At 69.7% G+C, this 13,766-nt stretch overlaps 3 protein-coding genes across 3 annotated transcripts in view; 2 read left to right on the top strand and 1 right to left on the bottom strand.

Annotated features, from left to right (window-relative positions):
- Pla2g4b (phospholipase A2 group IVB) overlaps nucleotides 1–13,761 on the top strand; it is a 27,981-nt gene extending 14,220 nt beyond the window's left edge. The window contains 16 exon segments of the mRNA XM_048332380.1: nucleotides 8,965–9,019; nucleotides 9,229–9,287; nucleotides 9,289–9,360; nucleotides 9,512–9,595; nucleotides 9,745–9,782; nucleotides 10,017–10,152; nucleotides 10,826–10,962; nucleotides 11,124–11,346; nucleotides 11,442–11,559; nucleotides 11,641–11,778; nucleotides 11,869–11,973; nucleotides 12,105–12,284; nucleotides 12,562–12,728; nucleotides 12,974–13,160; nucleotides 13,241–13,436; nucleotides 13,741–13,761. Of these exon segments, the coding sequence (XP_048188337.1) occupies nucleotides 8,965–9,019; nucleotides 9,229–9,287; nucleotides 9,289–9,360; nucleotides 9,512–9,595; nucleotides 9,745–9,782; nucleotides 10,017–10,152; nucleotides 10,826–10,962; nucleotides 11,124–11,346; nucleotides 11,442–11,559; nucleotides 11,641–11,778; nucleotides 11,869–11,973; nucleotides 12,105–12,284; nucleotides 12,562–12,728; nucleotides 12,974–13,160; nucleotides 13,241–13,436; nucleotides 13,741–13,750 (1,905 nt within the window). The 3' untranslated portion in view covers nucleotides 13,751–13,761.
- Jmjd7 (jumonji domain containing 7) lies at nucleotides 2,468–5,297 on the top strand. The gene is given in 9 exon segments (XM_048333057.1): nucleotides 2,468–2,483; nucleotides 3,085–3,238; nucleotides 3,553–3,806; nucleotides 3,906–3,962; nucleotides 4,363–4,370; nucleotides 4,372–4,459; nucleotides 4,580–4,656; nucleotides 4,735–4,894; nucleotides 4,988–5,297. Coding segments are annotated over 9 exon segments (903 nt in total). The 3' UTR covers nucleotides 5,077–5,297.
- The window catches only part of Ehd4 (EH domain containing 4), a 63,803-nt gene continuing 59,578 nt past the window's right edge, over nucleotides 9,542–13,766 (bottom strand). Inside the window, exon 7 of the mRNA XM_048332379.1 lies at nucleotides 9,542–9,559. The gene's annotated coding sequence lies outside the window, so the exon portion shown is untranslated. The remainder of the gene's footprint in view (nucleotides 9,560–13,766) is intronic.

Genomic DNA, 13,766 nt, shown 5'->3' with positions numbered 1-13,766 from the left:
CTTTGTTAACAGTCATATATCAGGGAGATCATGCCCCTTTGTTTTCTGTGTTCTAGGCTTGTCTCACTCAACATTATTTGTTCGAGTTCTGACCATTTCCCTGCGAATAACAGTATTTCACCATTCCTAATCGCTATGTAGTATTCCATTGTGTATAAGTACCATATTTTTTGGATCCATTCGTCTGTGGAGGGGCATCTGGGTTGTTTCCATATTTTAGCTATTGTGAATTGTGCCGCGCTAAACATGGAAGTACAAATGCCTTTTTGATATCTTGGATTTTGCTGTTTAGGATAGATGCCTAGGAGTGGTATGGCTGGGTCATAGGGTAGGTCAAAATATAGGGACTTTTTTTTTTTTTTTTGGCCAGTCCTAGGGTGTGGTGACTGCTTTCTCTGCTCCGGCTCAAATGCTTATTTTCTCTCTTATTACCCTCGCATCGTCTTCTCCCCCCACCCTCGGCCTGCAGGTCTGTCGGGGTGAGACGTGGGGGGTGTCTCCGTCCTGGCTGCGCGCGACCCGCGTGGCAATGTGACCGCTATCCTACTCTGGGAGCCACGGACATAGACCACGGAGTCAGCTTCTGAGAGCGAACTAACTTTATTGAGAAAGGGACAAGGGTAGATGATCCGGGGGGAAGGGGGTTGGCCAGGATTCCCATAGGCCACGAGCTGTCAGGTGACCTCCAAGGGGCTGGTCACTTGACCTCCAAGGGGCTACGTCACTCTGAGTGCGCCAAAACCAGGGCGGGGCTGGTAGGCGCCAGGCTGGCTGCCAGCTAAGTCGGGGGTCTCTTATCGGACCGGTTTCTCCGGATTCCAATGTATAGAGGATGGAAAGGCCGCATTCCCCAGCTGGGGGAGGTGCCTCAGGCCCCTTCCATCTAGGGGGGAAGATGGACCCCAACACTAGGGCTTGGACTCAGGGCCTGAGCACTGTCCCTGGCTTCTTTTTGCTCAAGGCTAGCACTCTGCCACTTGAGCCACAGCGCCACTTCTGGCCATTTTCTGTATGTGGTGCTGGGGAATCGAACCCAGGGCCTCATGTATATGAGGCAGGCACTCTTGCCACTAAGCCATATCCCCAGCCCTGGACTTTTTTTTTTGAGGCTATTACAAATGGAATTATTTTCCTGATTTCCCTATCTGTACCTCCTCTGCTGGTATACAGAAAAAGCGATTTTATAGGAATTTTTTTCCCCAGTCCTGGGGCTTGGACTCAGGGCCTGAGCACTGTCCCTGGCTTATTTTGCTCAAGGCTAGCACTCTGCCACTTGAGCCACAGCACCACTTCTGGCCATTTTCTGAATATGTGGTGCTGGGGAATTGAACCCAGGGCCTCATGTATAGGAGGCAAGCACCCTTGCCACTGGGCCATATTCCCAGCCCAGGGAAAATGGTTTTTTGTTTTTCACTATTTAATATGATGTTGGTTTTAGATCTGTCATATATAGCTTCTCCAAAGCTTTCATTATCACAGATGTTAGATTTTTTTTTCCCCCAGTCCTGGGGCTTGGACTCAGGGCCTGAGCATTGTCCCTGGCTTCTTTTTGCTCAAGACTAGCACTCTGCACTTGAGCCACTGCGCCACTTCTGGTCATTTTCTATATATGTGGTGCTGAGGAATCGAACCCAGGGCTTCATGTATAGGAGGCAAGCACCCTTGCCACTAGGCCATATTCCCAGCCCCAGGTGTTAGATTTTTGTGGAGGGCTTTTTCTGCATCTATTGAGATGGTGATGTGATATTGTCTTTGGCTCTGAGGATGTGGTATATTACGTGTATTGATTTACATGTAATAAACCACCTTTGCATTTCTGGAATAAATCAACTTGATTATATATTTTTTTCCTGTCATGGGGCTTGAACTCAGGGCCTGGGCCCTGTCTCTGAGCTTTTTTACTCAAGGCTATCACTTACCTCTTTGAGCTATGGCTCTGGCTAGTTGGAAATAAGAATCTCATGGACTTTCTTGCCCTGACTAGCTTTAAACCATCATCCTCAGATCTCAGCTTCCTCGGTAGCTAGCTTCCAGTGCCTGGCTATGATTTTTTTTTAATTAGTTATTGAGGGCTGGGAATGTGGCTTAGCGGCAGAGTGCTTGTCTAGCATGCATGAAGCCCTGGATTTGATTCTTCAGCACCACATAGACAGCAAAGGCCAGAAGTGGCGTTGTGGCTCAAGTGGCAGAGTGCTAGCCTTGAGCAAAAAGAAGCCAGGGACAGTGCTCAGGCCCTGAGTCCAAGTGCCAGGACTGGCCAAAAAACAAGCAAACATATTTTGGGGAAAAAAGGTGGGGGGAAGGATGGAGGTATACCTCAAGAGGTGGAGCCCCTTCCTAGCAAGTGCAGAGCCCTGGGGTCAACCTCCAGTCCATACACGCGTGCGTAGGAAAGATTCAATTGCAGGATGACGGGGCCGCTGAAGGCTTTCTGCCCAGGTGTCCACAGTGGTCCTGGGTACCTGAGATGGCCATGCTGCTTGGTGAGTCTCAAACGGTTGAGCCCTGGCCTCTCCTCAGTGCGGTCAAGAGCTCTACCGCTTGAGCCCCGGCCCGTTTATACCACAGTCAACTGGAAGTAGGAGCCTCGCGGCTGGGCTGGGCTGGGCCGGCTCGGAGCTCAGCCTCCGGAGCAGCTGGGATTGCAGGCGTGATGATGACGGGGCCATCTTCTGATCCCCACACCGGCCCGGTCAGGCGCTGGGCCTCTCGGGGCCGCGCGCCACCCCGCTCGCGCCCCGGCGAGGGCACCGTTGCCACACGCAGACGGGGCCCCGGCCGGTGTCCAATGGGCCCTGGGGTGGGTCCCTCCAAGATGGGGAGGCTGCGGGCCTGCGGGTGCACCGTGCGGGCCCCACAGGAAGATCGGGGGATGGCTGGGTGGTAGCCCTGGGCCCCGTGGACTCGGCCCGTCCTGCTCGCGTGCGCGTGTGTGCGTGTGCGTGCGTGCGCGCGCGTGCGCCCATGCCCTCCAGTGCCCGCCTCGTGGGGGCGCGTCGGTGGGGCCTCCCCGGGGAGGGCGCCCGTGACAGGGGCGCCGGCAGACACCGGACGCCGCGTCCCTTCGCCCGCCCCTCCCCGCAGAGCTGAGCGTGCCCCCCGCCGTGCCCTACCTGGACGGGCCCCCCACGCCGCTGGCCTTCTACCGGGACTGGGTGTGCCCCAACCGGCCCTGCATCGTCCGCCGCGCGCTGGGCCACTGGCCGGCCCTCCGCAAGTGGTCGCTGCCCTACCTGAGGTGGGGCGTCCTCCCCCCGGGCGGCGGGGGGGGGGGGCTGAGGTGGGGCGCCCTCCCCCCGGGCGGCGGGGGGGGGCTGAGGTGGGGCGTCATCCCCCGGGCGGCGGGGGGGGGGGGGGCTGAGGTGGGGCGTCCTCCCCCGGGCGGCGGGGGGGGGGGCTGAGGTGGGGCGTCCTCCCCCGGGCGGCGGGGGGGGGGGCTGAGGTGGGGCGTCCTCCCCCGGGCGGCGAGGAGGGGGGGGGCGGGGCGGGGGGGCGTGCCGGGGGGTTCGCCGGGCCCCCCGCCCAGTGCCGGGTCCCCCCCCCCCCCCGCAGGGCCGCGGCGGGCGCCACGGAGGTGAGCGTGGCGGTGACCCCGGACGGCTACGCGGACGCGGTGCGCGGGGGCCGCTTCGTGCTGCCGGCCGAGCGCCGGCTGCCGCTGGGCCGCGTGCTGGACGTGCTGGAGGGCCGCGCCGCGCACCCCGGCGTGCTCTACGTGCAGAAGCAGTGCTCGAACCTGCGCGCCGAGCTGCCCGCGCTGCTGCCCGACCTCCCGCCCCACGTGCCCTGGGCCTCCGAGGCCCTAGGTGAGGGGGGGGGGACGGGGTAGGGGGGGCGGCGGGGTACGGGGGGGGGGGAGGATGTCCGCCCGGCCCCGGCCCCGTGACTCGCGCTCCACCCCGCAGGAAAGATGCCCGACGCGGTGAACTTCTGGCTCGGGGAGGCCGCGGCCGTGACCTCGCGTGGGTGCCGGGAGCGTGGGGGAGGGGGGTGGGGGGCGGGGGCGCCCGGCGGCGGAGGGGAGGGGGGTGGGGGGCGGGGGCGCCCGGCGTGGGGGGGAGGGGGTGGGGGGCGGGGGCGCCCGGCGGCGGAGGGGAGGGGGTGGGGGGCGGGGTCGCCCGGCGTGGGGGGGGCGGGGGGTGGGGGGCGGGGGCGCCCCGGCGTGGGGGTGGGGGGCGGGGTCGCCCCGGCGTGGGGGGGGTGGCCACGCGTGTTCTCGGGGCGGCGCCGGGGCTTCCCCCGCCTCGGTGAGGTCCGGCTCCGGCGGGTCGGGCTCGGGGTGCTGCCGGCCCCTCCCGCGCCCCTCGAGGCCGGGGGTCCCTGGGCTCCGCGCTCACGCCCGGCCCCCGCGTCTGGTCGCAGTGCACCGGGGATCACTACGAGAACCTGTACTGTGTGCTGTCGGGGGAGAAGCGCTTCCTCCTGCACCCGCCCAGCGACCGGCCCTTCATCCCCTACGGTAGGCGGAGGGCGGGCGGGGGGGGGGGGGGGGGGGCCGGGGTTGGGCGCGGGCCGGCGGGCTGTGGGGCCCTCCGAGCGAGCGCCGCGACTCCCCACCCCTCCTCCGCCCGGGCCTCAGAGCTGTTCGCGCCGGCCACGTACCAGCTGACGGAAGACGGGGCCTTTAAGATCGTGGACGAAGAAACCACGGAGAAGGTGAGTGCGCGCCCGCGCGCGGGGAGCCGGCCCGGGAGCAAGCCCCGCGGCCGCGAGCGCTGCCCGCCGCGCCCCTAGGTGCCCTGGATCCCGCTGGACCCCCTGGCCCCGGACCTGGCCCGGTACCCCGGCTACAGCCAGGCGCGGGCCCTGCGCTGCACCGTGCGCGCCGGCGAGCTGCTCTACCTGCCCTCCCTGTGGTTCCACCACGTCCAGCAGTCCCACGGCTGCATTGCTGGTGAGGAGCCCGGGCCGGGCCGCGGGGGGGGGGGGGGGGGGGGTTGGTCATCGTGGTCATCGCGTCACGTTCTCAGCCCGCGTCTCCCCACAGTGAATTTCTGGTACGACATGGAATATGACCTCAAGTACAGTTACTTCCAGCTGCTGGACTCCCTCACCAAGGCCGCTGGGCTCAACTGAGGGAGCCTGGTGACCGCTGCCAGGGACGGGGCTGGCGGGGCGCTCCACCCCCCCGGAGCCCAGGACCACCGGCAGCAGTGTGCCAGCCTTCCCTGCCCCCCCAATGCCAGGGACGGGGCTGGCGGGGCGCTCCACCCCCCTGGAGCCCAGGACGACCGGCAGCAGTGTGCCAGCCTTCCCTGCCCCCCCCAATGCCAGGGACAGGGGCCTGGGGGGCGCTTCAGCCCCCGGGGCCGGTCCACTTGAGAGCCAGCCTGGATTCTGAATGTGCTGGCTGGTGCCAGGGTCCAGCTTGGGTTGCGATCAGAAGTCATAGGGAATATCAGAATCGAGAGACACAGGGTAAAAAGACAAGCGACTCCAAAAGCAAGACTTGCAGAGCCATTTGGTGTAAACCCATGGAGCAACTCATGGGGGGAGAGCGGGGGGGGTAGGGGGAGGGGGATGAGGGAGACGCTAACAAACTGTAGAAGAAATGTACCCACTGCCTTACATATGAAACTGTAACCCCTCCGTGCATCACTTTGACAATAAATAATGATTAAAAGAAATTGGCAGTCATGAGAGGTGTCAGGAAGGCCAGGAAATGGCAGGCGGACCGGGGGAGGGTGTCCAGGAAGGTGCCACACAGGTCACACGGGGGAAACAGGTGCCTCTCACCGTGCCGCGGCCCCAGGTGGGTGAGTCACTGTCTGGAGGCTCAGCGTCCCGGCAGCCCTGCGCGGCCTGGGCCTGGTGGGGGCGCGGTGGGCTTGGCTGGGCCTGGTGGGGGCGCGGTGGGCTAGGCTGGGCCTGGGGGGGCGCGGTGGGCTAGGCTGGGCCTGGGGGGGGGCGCGGTGGGCTTGGCTGGGCCTGGGGGGGGCGCAGTGGGCTAGGCTGGGCCTGGGGGGGGGCGCGGTGGGCTTGGCTGGGCCTGGGGGGGGCGCGGTGGCCCGGCCGGGGCTGGCAGGGGAGCGGGGGGCGCGGTGGGGCCCGGGCTGGGGTCTGAAAGGCCCCGCGTGGCCGGCTCGGAGGGAGCCGTCAGCAGAGCTAGCTGCGGTCCTCTGTGTCGCCTTCCTCAGCCTGGTGAGGGCTTGGGGGTTCAGGCAAGAACGTCAGGGTGGCCCTAACCAGGCTGAGCCACTCCCCGGCTTGAGGACTCGCCTGCTGTCCAAGCCCACCCCCCGGGCGGACGGGCTGGCCGGGGGCCGGGGCCTCACTGACCCAGATCCAGGGCAGCCCAGGGGGTCCGGTGCCCTGGAGATAACCCGGGTGGAAGTGACGGAAGCCCTGCCCGCCCCGCCCCTCCCATTGCCCGCAGGCTCCCTCCCCACCCTCTGGAAGCGCAGGAAGAGCCCCTGGCCCTGGGGGCCACCCCCAGCCTCATCCCCGGCCCCCACTTGCGGGGGGCGGCGGGCAGGCGTTGGCACCGAGGAGGCTTTTGAACTTGGTTTTATGTGGCGGGGCCACGCCCTGGCCGGGTCACGACACGACGAAGCCCGGGTGCTCAGCCCACATTGCTCAGGGCTCCCGTCAGGACCGGGCATTCCTGCCGTACAGGCACCGAGAGGTTGTGAAAGGCCCTGCCCGCCGCCGCCCTGCCCGCACCGCCCTGCTCCTGTGGGCGCGGCCCCCGTGGCGCTGGAGACCCCTCCTCCGCACGGGGCCGGCGCCGGCTGGGTGGCCGCGGGGACCGGAGCGCCCGGGGCTGCCCCGGGAGGGCCGGGCGCCCACTCCCGGGCGGGCGGGCGGCAGGTCGGGTGGCGGGCGTGGCCTCGGTGGCGTGGAGGCGGCCGGTGGGAGGGCCGGGAGGAGCCTGTGCCAGCTGGGCGCCTCGGCGTTGGCGCTGTGTTAAAAGCCAACAGTCGTAGTCCCGAGCCACGGCCCCATCACTCCTGCCCCGAGGACTCAGCCTCATGGCTGTGGTAAGAGGCCTCCCCGGGACCCGGCGCCGTCCAGGGCCCGTGTGGGGGGCGCTGCTGGTTGGCTGTTCTTGGCGGCTGCGGGCTCTCGGGTGGTGGGCTGCTCATGGGCGGCCGGAGGCAGTGCCCTGCCCCGGGGCCCGAACACAGCGCCCCGGCCGCTTTCCCGAGGCCCCTGGGCTAAGGGACCGCTTGGTGCTGTTTCGGGATGGGGTGGGGCGGGGGGGGGTGGGGGGGTCCGAAGGCTGCCACAGGTGCATGAACTTTCCCCGTGGGGACCTGGGGTGTTCCTGGGCTGGATCCACGGGGCACCCTCTGGCCTTCCCCCGGCCCTGCCGGGCCACCATGCTGCCCTGCCAGCCAGGAAGAGCCCTCCCGAGAGCAGCCAGGGCCGTGGGGTCCCCCCGCCCCGTCCATTTCCAGGACTGGTGGGCCGAGCGGCCTGGCTGCCCCCGCCGCTGCGGTGGGCGGTGTGGGGGAGGGCGGGAGGGCGGGAGGAGTCACAGTCACGGCTGGTCTGTGTCCCGGTCCTGACCGGGCCTTGGATCTGGCCCCGCCTCCCTGCCTCAGTTTCACTGTGTCACAGGGCATTCCTCGGCGGTTGTGTGGTAGGGCGGTGGCCGCCAGGCGCTGGTGTAAGTGGGCAGGGGCGTGGGGGCCCCCCGTGGGGCGGGCCTCGGGGTCCGGGGCCAGGCCGGGGGGCTGCTCCACTCCCTGCGCTTCCTTTGCAGGCGAAGGTGCCGGGAACGTGCCTGCTCACCGTGCGCGTCCTGCAGGCCCACGGGCTGCCTTCCAGGGACCTGTGTGCGTGGCGCGGGCCCAGGAGCAGCGGGATTGGGTGGCAGCCCCGGTGGGAGGGCAGGGGGCCGAGGGGGGGAGCGCGGACCCTGGGCGGCGGGGCGGGAAGGGCACGTGGCCTCCCTGACGGCTCGCTCCTCCCGCAGTGACCCCCTCGGACTGCTACGTGACCCTGTGGCTGCCCACGGCCTCCAGCCGCCCGCTGCAGACACGCACCGTCAAGAACAGCAGGGACCCCGTCTGGAACCAGAGCTTCCGCTTCCGCACCCACTGCAAGCTCAAGGTGACCGGGGCGGCCCCGTCCCCCCCCCCCGCCCCTCCCCACCCCCACCCCTCCTTCCCGAAGCCAGCTACCCTGCCGCCCTCTCCAGAATATCCTGGAGCTGAAGGTCTTCGACCAGGACCTGTTGACCCAAGATGACCCCCTGTTGTCCGTGCTGTTCGACGTGGGGACCCTGCGAGTGGGGGGAGTCCCGGCGCCAGAGCTTTTCCCTGAGTTCTCAGGTGAGGGCTCCCCTCTCCACCAAGCCGGGAGCTTCCGGAGGGCAGCCCGGCCCCCGCTTTGCTTTCTTCTCTTCAGTAGAGCATCCAGAGGGGGGCGGCGCCCTCCCCCCCCCCCCCCGCTGGCGTCTCCCCCGCGCCCCCCGACCGGCTGGCGTGTCCACGCACCCCGCTGGTGTGTCCATGCGCCCCGCACCCCCCACCTGGCTGGCGTCTCCCCGCACCCGCGCCCCCCGCCCCGCTGGCGTGTCCCCGCGCGGGCGCAGCGAGCCCTCCTCAGCCCCGCGCTCGCTCCTCTCTCCGCAGGCGCAGGGGGCGGCTGGAGGTTGAGTTTCGGCTGCAGAGTCTGTGAGTCGGGCGGGGCGAGCTCCGGGAGGGGGCAGCGGGGCGCCCACCCGCCCCGCGGAGGAGGAGGGGGTCTGGGGACCCGCGGCTGTCTCTCACCGAGGGTCCCTGGGGTTCCTTTCAGGCCAGCTGGAGCGGAGTGGCTCGCCAGCAACGGCATCCTGGTGGTGAGTGGGAACAGCACTTGGGGGGGGGCCTGTGGCCCCGGGGGCTCCCCCGACGGCCCGGGATCTCCAGCGAGTGCTCGGGCGGAGGGCGGGCGGCAGCCGCGGAGCGGGGGTGGCGGGAAGCAGGGGCTGGGGGGGGACAGGCGGCCACCCGAGGGGCTCACTTGACTTCCCAGGCCCGGGAGCTGTCGCGCCTGCGCGTCCGGCTGGAGCAGATGGGGCCCCCGAGAGGTGAGCCCCCGAGAGGTGAGCCCCCGACCGCGGACGGCCGCCGCTGCCCTCGTCTCGCGCCCTCCAGTTCTCCGCAGCGGCTGCAGCGCGGCGGGTGTGGGGTCCCCGGGACTGGGCCGCGCTACCCCCCCCAGTAGACCTGCATGTCAGGGGAGGGGGCCTCGGGTCACAGCGCCCCGGCCCCCCAGCTCTCCGCTCCCTGTTGGCAGAACCCGAGGGCAGCGTCCGGCTCGAGGTCCCCGGCGCCTGCGAGGGCCCCCAGGAGGCCGGCGGGGGGCACCGGCTCCTTCTGCTTCCACTGCCCGGCCTGCTGGGAGGAGGAGCTGAGCATCCACCTGAAGGTGGGGTCCCCCCCCCCCGGCCGGCAGCTCCCGCAGCGCCCCGCCCCGCCTCCACCGCGTGGCTCTGGGCTGAGCGTGGGGGGTGCTGGCCTCCCGTCCCCTCCTGAGGAGAAGGGTGACGCCTCTCGGGGTCCCCGCCTTGTCCCCTCAGGACGACCCCCAGCCGCCCCTGAAGGTGCCCCTGCAGGCCCTGCCCCCCGGCCAGCCGGTGCGGCTCGCCTTCCCCGCATCCCAGGTACCGCGCCCGGTGGGGGGGGCTAGACACAAGCCCGGGCCCTGGGGGGGGGGGGGGCGGGCCCTGCGCGGAGGGAGGGCGGCCTCCGGGAGGGGGGCCGGCGCGGTTGGAGGGGGGCTGGCACTGAGGCGGGGGCGTGGGGTTTCCAGGAGCCCTGGATGCGGGTGGAGCTGAAGAAGGAAGAAGGGTGAGCGGCGGGGGGGGCAGAGCGGCCGGGAGAGGCAAGGCGGGGGGGGGGGGGGGACGGGGTGCGGTGCCCCCCGAGAGGCGGCGGCGGCGGGGTGGGCTGTGGGCGTGCTCAGCGGAGGCGCTGCCGCCGGCCGTCCCGGGCTGGAGGTGGGGGTGAGGGAGGGACGGCGGGGAGCCCGCGCGCGCGCGCGTGCCGTCGGGGGCACTGAGTGGCGCGTGGCCTCCGCCCCAGGGCGGGCGAGCTGGCGGTGCGGCTGGGCTGCGGGCTGTGCGCAGAGGAGCGCGCCTTCCTGAGCAGGAGGCGGCGGGTGGCGGCCGCGGCCCTGAAGCAGGCCCTGCAGCTGGACAGAGACCTGCGAGAGGACGAGGTGAGGGGGCTCAGCAGCCCCCGGGGGGCCCCTCCCCACCCCACCCCACCCTCCCCAGGCGCGTGCAGACCCAAGGCCTCACGCTGACTGGAACCTCGGTGCCCGTCTAGGCTCACGGTGGCCTCCTGCCCGCCCGCCCTTCTCTGCTCCCCTTACTTTTGTTCTTGGGGGCCTGAGCTAGCGTGGGGTGTAGGGGGCACCTCACACACGAGAACCCCACCCCGCCCCCACTCTGTCCTAGGCTGGCTCTCCTGGCGGGTTGTGCCTCGGGGGTCTGGCTGAGGAGTGGGGCGGCGGGAGCTTTGGGACGCCCCCTGGCCAGCGTCCCCTCTGTGGGTCCTCTCCCTAGGGAGTGGTCTCCAGCATGGCAGGAGACTTAGGGGGTGGCCTTGAGCTCCCAGAAAGTGATCCCCGGGTCCTGGGGCTGGGGGAGAGGAGCTCTCCTGGAGAAGCCGCCCTGGAGCGGCTGGGCCGCCTGGGCCTTGCGCTCAGGAGCTTGGAGCTTGGGGCGCAGCTCAGTGTAGCTTAGCGCCCGGCAATGAGTGTGGCCTTCCCCCCACTTCCCCCTGGGGGGAGGCCTTCCCCCCCACTTCCTCCGGGAGGGAGGCCTTCCCCCCCACTTCCTCCGGGAGGGAGGCCTTTGCCCTCGCTGACCCGGCCTGTTCCCTCTCAGGTCCCCGTGGTGGCTGTCATGGCTACCGGCGGTGGGATCCGGGCAATGACTGCCTTATACGGGCAGCTGGCGGGCCTGCAGGAGCTGGGCCTGTTAGACTGCGTCACCTACATCACGGGGGCCTCGGGCTCCACCTGGTGAGCTGCTGGCGGGGGGGGGGGGGGGGGGATGGAGGGGGCGGGGGGGCCGCGGGCAGCGCCTGGGGCTTGGGGGAGAAGGGGAGACGGGGTGTCCGGGAGCGGGACTGGGCCGAGGCATGTCACGCACGCCCCGCGCTCCCCGCTTCGCCCCTCCCCAGGGCTCTGGCCAACCTGTACGCGGACCCGGAGTGGTCCCAGAAGGACCTGGCCGGGCCCACCGCGGCGCTGAAGGCCCAGGTGACCAAGAGCAAGCTGGGCGCGCTGGCTCCCCGCCAGCTGCAGCGGTACCGGCAGGAGCTGGCGGAGCGCGCGCGCCTGGGCCACCCGCCCTGCTTCACCAACCTGTGGGCCCTCGTCAACGAGGCCCTGCTGCACGATGAGGTGGGGGGGCCTGGCGGAGGGGGGCCGCGCCTGGTGGACGGGGTGCGCAGGGTTCTGTTCCGGAAGACGCGGCTCAACGTCCCCCCCTTCCCCAGCCCCAAGACCACAAGCTCTCAGATCAACAGGAGGCCTTGAGCCGCGGCCAGAACCCGCTGCCCATCTACTGTGCGCTCAACACCAAGGCGCGGAGCCTGACGACCTTTGAGTTCGGGGGTGAGGGGCCCCCGGGCCGTGGGGGTGGGGCGGGAGCCCCCGGGCGTGGGCAGGGACCTGAGGCGTGGGGCCTCTTCACAGAGTGGTGCGAGTTCTCCCCCTACGAGGTGGGCTTGCCCAAGTATGGGGCCTTCATCCCCTCCCAGCTCTTCGGCTCCGAGTTCTACATGGGGCGGCTGGTGAAGCAGCTCCCCGAGTCCCGCATCTGCTTCCTGGAAGGTAGGGCGTCCGGAGGGCAGGGGGAGGTGGGGAGAGGATGCCCCGCCCGCCTGGTGACCCCCCCCCCCCCCCCCCCGTGGCCTCTCGCAGGGATCTGGAGCAACCTGTACGCGGCCAGCCTCCAGGACAGCCTGTACTGGGCCTCGGAGCCCGGCCAGTTCTGGGAGCGCTGGGCCCAGGACCGAGCCAGCCTGGGTAGGTGCGGGGACGAGCTTCCTCACAGGACGCCAGGGGCGGCGTGGACGGGGTCTCTCGGGCCTTTGGGGGCCTCCACTGTCCCCCTCCGCTGTCACCACTTCCTGACACCCCCCCCTTTGTCTGTGCAGACAAAGAGGAGGTACCCCAGCTGAAGATGGAGGAGCCACCCACGACGGCCGGCAGGATCGCGGGGCTTTTCACTGACCTCCTGACCAAGCGCCCCCTCGCTCAGGCCACCCACAACTTCCTGCGTGGGCTCCATTTCCACCAGGACTACTTCCAGCACCCGCACTTCTCTGCCTGGAAAGGTGCCGCGCCGGCCCCCGCTCTCCCGTCTCCCGCGGTGCCCTGGGCCCTGGTAGCCGCCCACCGCCCGCACCCCTCCTGTGACCCCGGGCCCTCGCCCCGGCCCCCCCCCCCCGCGCTCCCCCAACACGGCAGCTTGACGGGGATATAGCACAGGAGGGGGGGTGTGACCCAGACTCCCTGTGTTGGGGTGCTTTGTGAGTCTCTACCGGACCGCAGAAGCCTGCCCCTCCCCCCGTGGCAGTTTCCACTTCTCACCCCGACCCCAAACCTTTGCAGCTACCAAGCTGGATGGACTCCCCAACCAGCTGACCCCCACGGAGCCCCACCTGTGCCTGCTGGACGTGGGCTACCTCATCAACACCAGCTGCCCGCCCCTGCTGCGGCCCACGCGGGAGGTGGACCTCATCCTGTCGGTGGACTACAACCTGCAGGGAGCCTTTCAGGTCGGGGGGTGCGGCGGCCCCAGGATTTCCTTAGACTCGGGGTCCTGTGACACCCTCCCTGGCGCGCACACCCGGTGGGGGGCTGAACCCCGGGGGCGTCCTGGTCTGCGCAGCCCTGCTGGGCGTTCCTGGGGCTCGGGAGAGGATTGTGCGGGCGCAAGGCCGTGGAGGGGTGCGGCCCTGTGTGGCCACAGCCCACCCTCGGGGCGCCCTGACACCCCCTCCCCCCCCCCCCCCGCCTGCAGCAGCTGCAGCTCCTGGACAAGTTCTGCCAGGAGCAGGGCATCCCGTTCCCCCCCATCTCCCCCACGGCGGAGGAGCAGCGGCAGCCCCGCGAGTGCCACGCCTTCCACGACCCCGCGCGGCCCGAGGCCCCCGCGCTGCTGCACTTCCCGCTGGTCAACGCCTCCTTCCGCGAGTTCTCGGCCCCCGGTGCGTCCCGGGGCCCCCGCCGTCTGTCCCGGGTCCCCTGCCGCCGCCGCGCCCCTCACCGCCCGTCCCCGTCTCCGCAGGAGTGCCGCGGACGCCCGAGGAGCAGGCGGCCGGGGAGGTGAACCTGTCTCCCGCCGACTCCCCGTACCACTACAGCCGCGTGACCTACAGCGCCGCCGACGCCGACAAGCTGCTGCGCCTGGCGCGCTACAACGTGCTCTGCAGCCGCGCCGCGCTGCTCCACGCGCTGCGCCAGGCCGTGCGGCGGCGCCGCCGTGACCCCGGCGACCCCACGCACGCTCCCCGCCTCGGCGCCCCCACGCCCGCTCCCCGCCCCGGCGACCCCGGCGACCCCACGCCCGCTCCCCGCCCCGGCGACCCCGGCGCCCCCCACGCCCTAGTGACCCCGGTGACCCCCACGCCCACTCCACGGCCCGGTGACCCCGGTGACCCCACGCCCGCTCCACGTCCCGGTGACCCCCACGCCTGCTCCACTGCCTGGTGACCCCACGCCCGCTTCCCGGCACGGTGACCATCGCCACGCCCGGTGACCCCGGTGACCCCCCACGCCTGCTCCACGGCCCCGGTGACCCCCACGCCCGCTCC

This window comes from Perognathus longimembris, chromosome 23 (assembly GCF_023159225.1).
Source record: "Perognathus longimembris pacificus isolate PPM17 chromosome 23, ASM2315922v1, whole genome shotgun sequence".
Lineage (NCBI taxonomy): Eukaryota > Metazoa > Chordata > Mammalia > Rodentia > Heteromyidae > Perognathus > Perognathus longimembris.
The sequence above is the reverse complement of the archived record's forward strand: the minus strand, read 5'-3'. Positions and strand labels throughout refer to the sequence as shown.